A 14,473-nucleotide genomic window follows, 5' to 3' on the forward strand; every position below is an offset into this window, starting at 1 on the left:
ATTAAATTGTGGAGGCAAAATTCTCCTACCAATAGATGCACGCCACATCATAATGTGGGGGCCGCCAAGGAGTAGAATGATTGTTCAACGACCCGTAGAGGTCAAGGCCCAACTTCAAGGCTGGGTATGCCATTGATACGGCCTGGGCCGGATAGGGGAGTTTGGGCTTTGCTGTGCGAGTCGATTCCAATCCATACGGGCCTGACGCATATCCGCTAGGGAATCCAATCAACAATAGGAGTACTATAGATGGCAACTACCTTATGTAGATTGCTGTTACAATGAAACAAATATTATAAGATACGAACTTGGGGGACAAACAAAACGGGTCCTAGTCCAATTCAACTTGTGTAATTTAGAGGCATATACCAATTCAGAGCAATTTCTTTTGAGTATTTTCCTTTATTCTTTTTGAGCGTATTGCAAAGTTGTTTGACTATTCCAAGCCAAACGAATTTTTGCACTACCACAAATCTTTCCCAAAAATTAGTATTGCGGCCATCGGTTTATTTATCTCCTTTTTCGTTTCTAAGAAAATTTTATGAACTTTTATTTTAAATATAAACAATAAAAATGAATATAAATAATTATATTCTTAAATTTAATAATTCATCATTTACTTTCTTAGTTAAAAATTAGATATCATCAAACACAAATTCATTTATTTTCTTGGTATTTAAAATTAGAAGGGTGATTTTAGTAAGTACAATCACTTTCTTTTCATTTAATGCTATCTAAATTAACAAACTAATATTTTTCTACAATTTTCTTCAATAAATTTTTATGTTAGAAACTCGCTTTTCTAATCATTCAATTCACTTTTTTTTCATTTTCTGTTTCTTTTGTTTTCTTGCTTTCCCCCCAAATTTCATTAACGATTTTTGAAATTTCGGAGGAGCTCAGAGTAATTTACTGATATAAATATCCCTCGTCCCTTTAAAAATATATAGAAATTTATCCACACAAACACCACACGGCACACATATATACAAAACTGTTGAAGTTCAAGCCCATGTATGGTTGGGTTGGATAGTTGATAGCCCACTCCAACCATATACCATTGGGCTATATTTGGCCCCTAAACCATTGAAAGTGATGGCAACGGTCATGAAACCACTACTGCCCATCCACACGAATCAAACCCGCCATTATTCTCCTATTCGTAACCACCATCACCTAGTGCTTCGATGGCATCGTCCTTATCATGTACCATGCTCCTCTTCCCTCCCAATCCCTCTCTCTCCCCTCCTAATACTCTCTGCCCTCTCTACAGCCTCCGTAATTCTCCTCCTCGTACCACTGTCACCACCACCAAAAGACCCTCTTCTTCTTCCAGAAGATCAGTCTCAATTTCGGCTTCTTCGGATGCTCTGCAAGCTCTGATATTCGATTGCGATGGCGTTATACTGGAGTCCGAGCACTTGCACCGCCAAGCTTACAACGACGTTTTCTCTCACTTCAATGTCCGATGTCCCTCTTCGCCTGTTTCTCAGCCTCTCAATTGGGACTCGGACTTCTATGACAATCTCCAGAACCGAATCGGCGGTGGAAAACCCAAAATGAGATGGTTCCTCTCTCTCTAGATTCCTAGAAATTGATGCTTTCTCTCTCTCTATACATGTGAATGTATGATTGGAATTTTGCATTATTAGGTATTTCAAGGAGCATGGTTGGCCCTTTTCTACGATATTCGAGACACCACCGGAAAATGATAGTGATAGAGCAAAGTTAATTGATACTCTGCAGGTATTATATTTTTCTGATAATATTTTTGTTGGATATATACCGGAGATAGAGTGAAATGATCAAACACTCACTCACAAAAACATGTTTACATGTGTTTTTCAAATTGGATGCATAATTTTGGGGAGTTGCATACGAGATTTCCTGAGTTAGTTCTTATTTTGTTGTTAATTTGGAAAAGATTGAGGGATTTTAATTTTGCAGTTTGATTGGGTGTGCTGTATTACTTGTTTCAGGTTCTTTTTTCTTGTTCTTTTGGTGTAGGATTGGAAGACTGAAAGATACAAAGAAATAATCAAATCTGGAACTGTAAGAGTGTATCTGTTCTACACTTCTGTATTATGATCACTTTTATGTTCTATTGCATTAGCAACTGTTCTTAATGATGATTGTGAGAATATGGTAATGTCATTTTGGGTAGGTGGAGCCTAGACCAGGAGTTTTGAGATTAATGGATGAGGCCAAGACCACTGTAAGATAGATATTTACCTCATAAATTCAGTTATTGTTTCTGTAATGGTACTTGAATTTTTCTCATTCCTATCTGGATCTATTAAAACATAATTTGGTTCTAGAATTATTTATTTATTTATTTATTTTTTGATATCCATAAAGTCTGATTATAGGCCATCTTTTCTACAAGAAGAGTTCCATTCATATGAAAATAGTCTCACCAGTGCTATATAACTTCTCACTCGCTGTTGTAGGGTAAAAAACTTGCTGTTTGTTCTGCTGCAACTAAAAGTTCAGTTATACTATGTCTTGAAAACCTTATCGGAATTGTAAGTACTCATCCAATCCTACTTCTCAGAGGTAGTTATCAGTGTTTTCTTTCTCTGAAGTAGGTAATGTTGGTTTACTTATTAGTCTTCCCCTCTTGTTTTAGGAGCGCTTCCAAGGTCTTGATTGCTTTCTTGCAGGTATGTTGACTAATTCTGGGAAGTGATTTCTCAATACCTATTTTGAGCATATGATGAGTATGGCTTGTGACATTCCTACATGTGGTCACCCATATTTGCTTATCAAATATGCTCAAGGATGTATATGACCTACTAAAACTTAGTTCTTGATTTCCTCTTTGATAGGAAAGTTGTAATTGCTTTCTTCATTATCTCATAATTTTAATTTAATGAACATTTTCTGTTGACCAATTCCAGTTACCAATAAAATCTAGAAGAGCCTACAAAGCCCAATTAACCAACCCAGACCAGGAACTCCAAGGTCATTGAATAGCACCTTTAGCTGAAAAAATGACCATGTCTTCTTAATAATAAAGCAATCAAAAAATAAATGATCTATGTCCTCTATTTTCTCTCTACAGAAGACACATCTTATGCTATTGATGATCCCCATTTGCAGTAACCTATGCTGAGTAGGAATTCTATTCTTGATAATGAGCCATAAAATTGAATGTTTTGGAATATTGCCTGAGAACTAAACTAAGTCAGCCCAAGGAATTTTAGCCTGATTAGGCCTGATTTATTCCCAAAGAGTTTTACTGGAAAAGCCACTTTTAGAGGGCAGGCATACCAGAAGATCAGAAGTAGTAGGGTCAGGTTTCAAAGAGTTGGGTATAGAGTTTCTCAACTTCATAAGCTCACAAGGAGAACTAATTCCTGGCCAATGTATAAGCTAGAGGGAAATTTGTTGTTATTCAGATACCCTTAAGAGGTCAGGTCGGCCATATTTCCAGAAACCATTAGGATGTTTCTATCTAAGTTTCTACTTTACAACAAAATTTGTTGAGAATGCTAGTATGTAAGTTTTAGAGTGTACATTTTTGTCAAGATTGTTATGCAAATACAATATTAACTGCTGCACCTCGAATTGAGTAGTATATAAATATGACAACAGGGTGTTGGGATAATCTTCATAGGTCTGTGCACTACCTGCCAAATTCATTTTTTTTTTTTTTCTGGCAACTGCCAATTCACTTTTGCATAATAAATTATGGTAGTAAGTCAACTTCATAGTTTTGTGTTTACACTTTGCACCGGCAATTAGGGAGGTAATAATGGTAACAATGGGGGACTAGTTGACTTGTTTAGCTTTATGATCTTGAAGTTTTTGTTTAAGTAGATTTTTTTTAAAAAAAAGTAACGAAATTTGAGTAGAAATTAAAGGAACCCATACGAATTGTAGAATTCAGCTCCAATACTGCATTTTCATCTTGACTAACAAATCACCTTTTTGTCAACAAAGCTTTATCAACTACACAACATTTTCATAACGTACATTGAATGCCGGCAGAATGAAGGAACAGGCACAAGAACATGGATCATGATTATTCAAGACATCTTCAATCTTTATTCTTCTGTTTTCTCAGCAATGCATTACTTGGAGTCACCCCTGTGAAATAAAAATGTTGCATAACATTTTAAAAGCTCTACTGGTTCATTATTTTTTATTCCCAAGATCTGAAAATTCAGCATCGTAATAAACCCCATTAATTGAGTTCAACCTCAGTTCTAAGAATGAGTTCTCCATTTCAAATGCATATCGAGTACTGAATTTTCTTGGACACTTCCGGACACATACCATCTCTGGTCTTGTTCAAATCTCTATTTTTTAGACACTAAATTGGTACTTTTAGGCACTCCCAACAAATCACCAATTAACCATAAAATACTTTTTAATAGGGGTTCTGTTGACTCTCTTTAAATAGGATGAGCACTCTCTAATCATCTGATCTTCATTCTTAAGAAAAAAAGGAAGGGGAAAAGGAATCAAAGAAAGAAAGCATGAAAAAAATCTGACACATACACACGGCTGCCACATGTCAAGCTTGCAAGTGACACCATTTGATAAAGGAAAGAAAAAAGGTTGTTAGGGAAAAAAGATATAATGGCAGAGAAATATTACACATATAATTACATTAATATGGAGTAACTTGTATTGGGATTCGTCTTTCCATATTCAATGCCAATATAGATGAGAGAAATGATCAAAGTTACATGTACATCCCAGTATATGTGAACATATTTATATATTGCCTTGTCATTGCTGTGCTTGTACCCTATTTATAGGATATTGCATGGCAGCATATCTTCCCCTTAAGCAATTCTTCCCCTCAGCAAAGGATTAATAGCAATGGCAGTATTCTCCATGGCTTCGATCCATATGACTTTCTCTTTCCCCTAAACCATAACTGTGCTATTCACGTCTTTGTGACTGTGTCTGTGCTTATTAGCATTCAACATGTTCTTGACATTCACAGGAATTTCAATGATATCTAGAAGGTTTAATTTTTAATTGGCATTTGAAATTAGAAAATTATGAAAGTTCAAGTGTTTTAAGCAAGTATATTGTATTTTAATGCAATAAGTGATGTTTGACACAATTAACCCATACTAAGCAACATGACCGTTTGATTCTTAAAATTCTCTTCTACTTATTTTTTCTCTCTTTGTAGGTGATGATGTGAAAGAAAAGAAGCCTGATCCTTCAATTTATCTAACAGCTGCAAAGGTTACATTTTATAGTTTGTCATGTACCTACTGATTCCTAGTCATGGTATTTCTTTGTTGTGATCAAGTTTCAAGATCTGTTGAACTTGTACCTTTCAGAAGCTAGGCGTGTCAGCGAGAGACTGTTTGGTGGTGGAGGATAGTGTTATTGGGCTACAGGTTGGTCTCATTTGTGATAATTACTATTTTTTTTTTAAGATTAGCGAGTATTGAGAACAATATATAAACCTGAAACACTGAAATCTGTTCTCCACTTTGTCTTTGAATCATGTTATGGTAATGTGAGCAGCAATTCCATTGTGTAAAGTAAAATTTCCTTCAATTGTGAATCTGTCAGTGTCTGGTCATTTAAATACCATCTCTTATGAGTTTGTTTTGGCAAATGAACATTGAAACTGTAAGCAGAATGCATCCACTAGATATTTTTTCTTCGTCCACGTTAGTTTTACCTGGATCCATTTGTTTTTGGCAATGAAAATGAGCCTTCCGCTGTTGTGGGAACAGAAATATTTAGTGACAGTGGCTCTATGTACATTCAAAACGGAAAATGTCTTTTTAAACTCCTGACTTAGTTAATCTCTGCAGGCAGCAACAGGAGCTGGGATGTCATGCGTAATTACGTATACAGCATCAACATCTAACCAGGTGAGAGGCCTACCTCCCAGTGAAACGATGGGGTGAGATGGGTGGGGGAGGTCATCAGACATAAAAAATAAATTTTGCTGGCAACTGTTACCAGAATTTCATTATGATATGACTGAGTTATTTGTCTGATTTAACATAGGATTTCAAAGATGCAATAGCGATGTTCCCTGACTTGAGTAATGTAAGGTATGGTAACCATTTACTTTCTGCAAGCAGAAATTTAATTTTGCTTAACTTGTCATTCATACCCATTGTTTGAATCATCCATACAGATTGAAAGACTTGGAGTCATTGCTTCAAAATGTTGTCGCCGCCAATTAGGGAATCTGTGGCATTCCGCGATATAAGTAAGTAGTCTTGTGTTGCTTGTGATTAACAAGGTTTGGCTTAATACCACTAAGCATTAGTTGGAGGTATTTTTGCATCTCTTGCTCTTTATTTATGTAAAAAAATATAAAATATAATGATTCGCACAAAAGCAAAATCTCATTGATTTTTGAATGATTCTGTTTTGTATTCATTGAATGCTGATTTTAAAGTTTAATGATTTTCGCATAAAAGATGTAATAAGTCCGTTTTCTCTCCCTTACTTTCTGCGTGAGTGCATGGCGCCATATATGTTTAACAATTCCATGTAGGATAATTATTTTCAGGCTCAAGTCTTCTAACAAAGACTTGGGTTGAAGACTTTGGCCTGAATAGCTTAACTCTTCCATATGCCAATAAAAATTTTCAAAGCTGGATTCCTAGGCACCTGGAATAATTTGTGGCAGTTTTTTTGGTTGAAGTTTTCTATTTAACTTTTATGCTTTAATGATACTAAAAATGGCAGGTAGTGCGTTTAATACACCATAAGGATGTTATGCTTGAAAATGTTGTTGCTGCTCTTGACGTGTCAAATCTGTAGCTCGATTTAGTGCTGTAATCGACATTGTTGGATGAAGAACATAGGAGCTGATGATCTCGGAGATTGAGGTTTGTTGGAGGGTGTGTGTAGATGCAAGGAAAAATTCTCTCTATTAATGGAAAATTCTTTCTCTTACACTAAACACACTGCCTCCTCCTTGTTTCCTTTTTCTATTTTATACATTATTCTGGTTTACCTAATAGTACTGTGCTTGGGCCTGCACTATGTTTGGGCCTCAACGTTACACGGGTTGGGTTGTGTCCAGCTTGTCTTTGGACTTGTGGGCTTCAATAGGTGGACTGGCTGGCTCAGTCCACTTTGGTTGTTTGACAGGTGTCACTCTCTGGAAGAGGAGGGGAATGGAAAGGTCTTTCAAGGGTAATTTTGCCTTTTCAGTGTGGTTATGGAGGTTCTTGTGGCGTGATGTGAAGTTCGAGAGTTTCGAGGGGTCAGAGTGGACTTAGCTGCATCGATTGACATTTTTGATTTGCACATAAGCTTGAAGAAGATGGTTTAGTTCAACTATTTTGGAGATCAGAAAAGAAGCAGATTTGAGGAACGTGAGGATTGTAGTGATGATGGGTAGAGGAAAGATAATCAAATGGTAGAGAGAGAGAGTTTTCAGGGTATTTTTGTCCTGAAAATTTTATGTTTTCAATGTACTACAAAAACTGAACCAATTTATGAAACAAAGTCCTTTTTTAGCGGGCCGGTGCTCGGTAGAGTTGACAAGGTAATGACTTGAATACCACCGTGTCTCAGGTTTGATTTGTCCTTCTCATTCTTAATTTAAAATGTTACTTGTATTGTGGGGTCGGGATAAGTAGTTGGGGGTTTATCTGGTAGTTACAAGTCCAAAGGGTGGGTAGTTGCGAGGGTTTACACATCGTTAAAAAAAAATAAAAAAATAAAAAAAATCCTTTTTAATGGAATAAAGAGAAAAAAAAAAAAAAAAAAAAAGTCATTTTTAATGGAATAGTGGTTCGATTTCATTCCGGTAGTGATAATATAATAATATCGTAAAATGAATTGAAGATTATTAATCTCAACAATCGGATGAAATTGATTCACTGTTGCACTGGAGAGAACTTGGGTCGTCCAATTTTCTGCAGCATCATCTTTTAATTTATTTTTCAATAGTTTGAATGCTTTTTCTCAAGCTCCGTAGCTGACCATTCTTCTTATTTCGTATTGACACATTGCTGAGATTGCAAAATCAAGTACCAACTAAAATTAGACTTCAATCCGTGAAAAGCCAAACCTTGAATCCACCTGTCATTTTATAATTTTAGTAGTAACCAACCAAGACACACGTAACTTATTTTGTCATCAAATAACATTTTTAATTACTACAAATTGATTATCTGGACCCCCAACCGAACCGAATGCATATACAATTTATATTTATTTTAATCAAATAATATTCTCAAAGTTTAACATTGATATCATCCAAAATTTCAAATAATGCGGATCACTCTCAGCTGATTGATTTAGCATATACATGTAATGTCAATATCATACTGTACTATTTATGATGACATTATAATAATTGTGGGTGAAAAAGATACTTTATATATATATATATATATACACACACATATATATATAAATCACTTTCAACCAAAGAGAGAGAGATTCATTGAACCATATAAACAACCATAATTACAACTCACCAATAAAACTTGCCGGGGCTTAGCTGCTTGTTGAACATGAATTCAGCCACAACCAGAAAGCCTCATGCAGTATGTGTTCCATACCCATCACAACCAGAAACCCTCGGCTTGTTCCTTCATGGGATATCTGCATTATCGTGAACTCATCAAAAGAGGCATTATTCCATTTAAAGGTACTCTTTTTGTCAAGGTTTTGGTAACTTAATTGTTTGGTAGCCAAGAAAATTAGTTCTTCAATTAAAAACAAAATAATCATTGTCACTACTTCAATGTCTCCCCTTTTGTAGGGGGAAATGTTTTACAGTAGAATTTATGAACTAACTGACACAATTATAACACGAAGCGATGTTTAAGAAGGAAATGATTTCATTATTTCTGGATGGCAGACGAAAACTTCCTGGTCGATGGTACTCTTGATACACCTATTGATTGGATCCCAGGCATGAGAAACATTCGGCTCAAGGACTTGCCAAGCCATCTTAGGAACAATCACCCTAAGGACACCATGTTCGACTTCATGGGAGAGGAAGCACAGAACTGCTTAAAAGCCCCTGCAATTATCTTCAACACTTTTGAAGCATTCGAACAAGAAGTGTTGGAGGCAATCGCATCTAAATTTCCTCGCATTTACACTGCAGGTCCTCTTTCATTGCTAGAAAGGTATGTGAGTGATACCAAAGTCAAGTCAATTAGTGCAAGTTTATGGAAAGAGGACTCCACATGTCTTCAATGGCTAGACCAAAGAGAACCTAACTCAGTTGTGTATGTGAACTATGGAAGTGTGACAGTAATGTCTGCACAACACTTGAAAGAATTTGCTTGGGGGCTTGCAAATAGTAAGCACCATTTTTTATGGATTGTTCGACCTGATGTTGTGAGGGGCGATTCAGCGTTGTTGCCACAAGAATTCTTTGAGGAGACTAGGGACAGAGCATTGGTAGCGAGTTGGTGCACACAAGAACAAGTCCTCTTACACCCATCAGTTGGTGCTTTTTTGACACATTGTGGATGGAATTCTATGACGGAAAGTGTTTGTGGAGGTGTGCCTATGATCTGCTGGCCTTTCTTTGCTGATCAACAAACCAATTGCCGGTATGCTTGCACTGAGTGGGGGATAGGAATGGAGGTAGATCAGGATGTAAAGCGTTACGAAATTGAAGCTCTTGTTACGGAAATGATGGAAGGGGATGAAGGGAAGAAAATGAGAAGTAGGGCTCAGGGGTGGAAGAAGAAAGCAGAAGAAGCTACTGAGATTGGGGGATCATCTTATAACAACTTTGACAGATTCATCAAGGAGGTCCTCCAATTTGAGAGCAATTAGTATAAACTGTTGGGGAATTTATTTAGGTTTCTGAGGAGTTTTACTTGGGATGTGATTGTGTACAATTGTTTTGACCTTGTGGCAAAAAACCATGGAGAAGCAGTCTGGCATGCCTGTAAATTCTCTCATTGAAAAAAAAAAAATTAAATAAAATAGTATGATGTGCCTCAAAATTATATATGTTCTTGAAAATTTAGTGTCAGCTGATTCTCCAATAGCCTGTCTAATAACATGAATTTTATAGTAACTAGTAGTATCTATGGTATCAAAGCTAAAATGTCTCGACTTCAATTGACCATCAATCTTCATACTTAAAATTGAATGACTATTTTTAAAAATAAATAAATAAAAAGAGAAAAAGGAAAAAAGAGAGAAAAAGAAAGAAAGAAAAGAAAATTAGTATTCATAGGGTGCTACTTAGGTTAGAAGTAGTTGGGAGTTTAATCCACCAAAAATCATTGCATGTTTGGAATCTACGTTTTATTTTGTTTCTTAATTTTGGGTCTAGTGATTAGTACATCACTATTAATTAGGTATTTAAAATTTTTTTTTCAACGAAAACACTAATCCACTCGACTATCAAGGCATCTGAATTAGGTATTTTATTTTATTAACTCTATTTTACTCCTTTATTGTAACCCTAGTTAGTAAATATAAATACAAGTTCCTGCAATCAATTAGAGGAACACAATTTTTATTTTTATTTTGGTATCAGAACCTTACACAGACACAATCCTCTCTTCAAACCACTCCTTGGCACCACCCATTGCCCTAGACCTAGACCCATTGCCCTAGACCCCACCCCACCTCCGACCTCTTCCCTAGCCTTCAGCGATTCCCCCTTTGGGAGTACAGGCTACCAGCGGCTCCCTTGGAAGTGTTCTCTCTTGGGTTCGAACCCCTCTTTCGGGGTAGCTTTTAGCGAATAATTGTGATGTGCTAGGGTGTTCTACCATTCTTTGATGATTTTGGGCTATCGGTGTGTTCAATAACATCTTCATGAGTTGTTGCCGTGTCTTCGGCAACTGGGCTATTGGTGTTTGCAGCGATTTTCTTATCGAGAAATTTGTGAATTTTTTTGAGTTTTTGTTTTTTTGTTTTTATGGGTGACTCTAGTGAAAAAGGTAAAGAGGTAGCTGTTGCTCCCCGTTTTGATAATTCTGTTTCTCAACGTACCCCAGCTCAACAAATTATAAGTGTGTTGTTGAATATGCATAATTTTGCATCATGATCCCACTTCTTTTGTATCTATCCTGGAGCGAAAGGCAAGACGAGTTGGATATTAGGAAAGGGAAAGAAACGTGGTATTAATAACTCTAAATTTGCTGTGAACAACTGCACGATTCTAGGATGGCTATTTAATTCTATGGAAGAGCGACTTTACAATATGTTCATGTAGCATGACACGATACACAATACACAATCTTTGGGCTGCACTGACCCAGATGTATGCACATATATGCAAAGATTGTTATAAAATTTGTACTAAATTTTTTCCAATCTCACGATTCTAGGATGGCTATTTAATTCTATAGAAGAGCGACTTTACAATATGTTCATGTAGCATGACACGATACACAATACACAATCTTTGGGCTGCACTGACCCAGATGTATGCACATATATGCAAAGATTGTTATAAAATTTGTACTAAATTTTTTCCAATCTCAAATTCAAGTTGTCTATTTGGTGCTCCCAAACATAACATAGTATATGTGTAATGGTTAATATTTTATCACATAAATATTTTGCTAAATTTCCTCCAACCCTAAATCCCTGTTGTCAATTCGGTGCCCCTAAACATAGCATAGTATATGTGCAATGCTTAGTACTCTATCATAGAAATATTTTTAATTAGAGGTAATTTAATTTTGAGTTTTATAAAATAACTCCAATCCTAAATCCAAAGTACCGAGTTGGTGCTCCCAAACGTAACATATTAATATCATTAACTTTTATGCTTTAATGATACTAAAAATGGCAGGTAGTGCGTTTAATACACCATAAGGATGTTATGCTTGAAAATGTTGTTGCTGCTCTTGACGTGTCAAATCTGTAGCTCGATTTAGTGCTGTAATCGACATTGTTGGATGAAGAACATAGGAGCTGATGATCTCGGAGATTGAGGTTTGTTGGAGGGTGTGTGTAGATGCAAGGAAAAATTCTCTCTATTAATGGAAAATTCTCTCTCTTACACTAAACACACTGCCTCCTCCTTGTTTCCTTTTTCTATTTATACATTATTCTGGTTTACCTAATAGTACTGTGCTTGGGCCTGCACTATGTTTGGGCCTCAACGTTACACGGGTTGTGTTGTGTCCAGCTTGTCTTTGGACTTGTGGGCTTCAATAGGTGGACTGGCCGGCTCAGTCCACTTTGGTTGTTTGACAGGTGTCACTCTCTGGAAGAGGAGGGGAATGGAAAGGTCTTTCAAGGGTAATTTTGCCTTTTCAGTGTGGTTATGGAGGTTCTTGTGGCGTGATGTGAAGTTCGAGAGTTTCGAGGGGTCAGAGTGGACTTAGCTGCATCGATTGACATTTTTGATTTGCACATAAGCTTGAAGAAGATGGTTTAGTTCAACTATTTTGGAGATCAGAAAAGAAGCAGATTTGAGGAACGTGAGGATTGTAGTGATGATGGGTAGAGGAAAGATAATCAAATGGTAGAGAGAGAGAGTTTTCGGGGTATTTTTGTCCTGAAAATTTTATGTTTTCAATGTACTACAAAAACTGAACCAATTTATGAAACAAAGTCCTTTTCAGCGGGACCGGCGCTCGGTAGAGTTGATAAGGTAATGACTTAAATACCACCATGTCTCAGGTTACGAAATTGAAGCTCTTGTTACGGAAATGATGGAAGGGAAGAAAATGAGAAGTAGGGCTCAGGGGTGGAAGAAGAAAGCAGAAGAAGCTACTGAGATTGGGGGATCATCTTATAACAACTTTGACAGATTCATCAAGGAGGTCCTCCAATTTGAGAGCAATTAGTATAAACTGTTGGGGAATTTATTTAGGTTTCTGAGGAGTTTTACTTGGGATGTGATTGTGTACAATTGTTTTGACCTTGTGGCAAAAAACCACGGAGAAGCAGTCTGGCATGCCTGTAAATTCTCTCATTGAAAAAAAAAAAATTAAATAAAATGGTATGATGTGCCTCAAAATTATATATGTACTTGAAAATTTAGTGTCAGCTGATTCTCCAATAGCCTCTCTAATAACATGACTTTTATAGTAACTAGTTGTATCTATGGTATCAAAGCTAAAATGTCTCGACTTCAATTGACCATCAATCTTCATACTTAAAATTGAATGACTATTTTTAAAAATAAATAAATAAAAAGAGAAAAAGGAAAAAAGAGAGAAAAAAGAAAGAAAAGAAAATTAGTGTTCATAGGGTGCTACTTAGGTTAGAAGTAGTTGGGAGTTTAATCCACCAAAAATCATTGCATGTTGAAATCTACGTTTTATTTTGTTTCCTAATTTTGGGTCTAGTGATTAGCAGATCACTATTAATTAGGTATTTTTTTTTTCAACAAGAAGTGTTAGAAGTTAAATTAGTAGATACAGAAGTTCGAAGTCTGGCACTCTAAGATCCACCGGAAGCACTAACCCACTCGGCTATCGAAACATTTGAATTAGGTATTTTAATTTATTAACTTTATTTTACTCCTTTATTGTAACCCAAGTTAGCAAATATAAATACAAGTTCCTGCAATAAATTAGAGGTACACAATTTTTTAATTTTTTTTGGTATCAGAACCTTACACAGACACAATCCTTTCTTCAAACCACTCGTCGGCACCACCCACCTCTCGCAACGCCTTCGCCCATTGCCCTAGACCCACACCCCACCTCTGACCTCTTCCCTAGCCTTCAGCGAATCCCCCTTTGGGAGTACAGGCTACCAGTGGCTCCATTGGGAGTGTTCTCTCTTGGGTTCGAACCCCTCTTTCGGGGTAGCTTTTAACGAATAATTGTGATGTGCTAGGGTGTTTTACCATTCTTTGATGATTTCGGGCTACCGGTGTGTTCGATAACATCTTCATGAGTTGTTGCCGTGTCTTCGGCAACTAGGTTATTGGTGTTTGCAGCGATTTTCTTATCGAGAAATTTGTGAATTTTTTTGAGTTTTTGTTTTTTTGTTTTTATGGTGACTCTAGTGAAAAAGGTAAAGAGGTAGCTGTTGCTCCCCGTTCTGATAATTCTGTTTCTCAACATACTCCGGCTCAACGGATTATAAGTGTGTTGTTGAATATGCATAATTTTGCATCATGATCCCACTTCTTTTGTATCTATCCTGGAGCGAAAGGCAAGACAAGTTGGATTTTTTTTTTTTTTTTTTTCGAAAATTAAAGCAATTTTCATTGGATAATAGAATTTACAAAAAGGCGTTTAGGCCCAAAGATGAAGAAAGCAAGCCAAAGCTTGAGACAAGACTAGGAACAAGCCCAACAAGGAAACATTACAAGGCTGAGAACATTACAAGGCTGAGTTGGATATTGGGAAAGGGAAAGAAACATGGTATTAATAACTCTATATTTGCTGCATGGGATATAAACAACTGCACGATTCTAGGATGGCTATTTAATTCTATGGAAGAGGGACTTTACAATATGTTCATGTAGCATGACATGATACACAATACACAATCTTTGGATGACCCAGATGTATGCACATATATGTAAAGATTGTTACAAACTTTGTACTAAATTTTTTCC

General features: G+C 36.4%; 2 protein-coding genes and 1 long non-coding RNA gene across 5 annotated transcripts; all 3 read left to right on the top strand.

Annotated features, from left to right (window-relative positions):
* The first annotated feature begins 1,120 nt into the window (after positions 1–1,120).
* On the top strand, positions 1,121–6,904 carry LOC132267177 (haloacid dehalogenase-like hydrolase domain-containing protein At4g39970). 3 transcript variants are annotated; one of them, XM_059768257.1, is made up of 12 exons: positions 1,121–1,567; positions 1,653–1,746; positions 2,008–2,052; positions 2,165–2,215; positions 2,451–2,525; positions 2,630–2,663; positions 5,156–5,211; positions 5,310–5,369; positions 5,796–5,855; positions 5,995–6,041; positions 6,128–6,202; positions 6,688–6,904. In XM_059768257.1, exons 1-11 carry the CDS (start codon positions 1,188–1,190, stop codon positions 6,174–6,176), a joined length of 951 nt encoding a protein of 316 aa, XP_059624240.1. In that variant the 5' UTR covers positions 1,121–1,187; the 3' UTR covers positions 6,177–6,202; positions 6,688–6,904. The 3 variants fall into 3 exon arrangements, with proteins under 3 accessions (XP_059624240.1, XP_059624241.1, XP_059624239.1); XM_059768258.1 differs by having other exon boundaries at positions 6,712–6,904; XM_059768256.1 differs by lacking the exon at positions 6,688–6,904 and having other exon boundaries at positions 6,128–6,415.
* LOC132267176 (linamarin synthase 1-like) lies at positions 6,752–9,929 on the top strand. Its single transcript, XM_059768254.1, has 3 exons — positions 6,752–6,830; positions 7,096–8,608; positions 8,822–9,929. Exons 2-3 carry the CDS (start codon positions 8,500–8,502, stop codon positions 9,754–9,756), a joined length of 1,044 nt encoding a protein of 347 aa, XP_059624237.1. The 5' UTR covers positions 6,752–6,830; positions 7,096–8,499; the 3' UTR covers positions 9,757–9,929.
* A 1,781-nt stretch (positions 9,930–11,710) lies between these two features.
* LOC132267178 (uncharacterized) lies at positions 11,711–12,896 on the top strand. Its single transcript, XR_009468912.1, has 2 exons — positions 11,711–11,883; positions 12,148–12,896. It is a non-coding gene; the product is annotated as an uncharacterized LOC132267178 (long non-coding RNA).
* The last annotated feature ends 1,577 nt before the right edge of the window (positions 12,897–14,473 follow it).

This window comes from Cornus florida, unplaced genomic scaffold, assembly GCF_030987335.1.
Source record: "Cornus florida cultivar Cherokee Brave unplaced genomic scaffold, ASM3098733v1 CherokeeBrave_3.0.0_Hap2_Chr07, whole genome shotgun sequence".
Lineage (NCBI taxonomy): Eukaryota > Viridiplantae > Streptophyta > Magnoliopsida > Cornales > Cornaceae > Cornus > Cornus florida.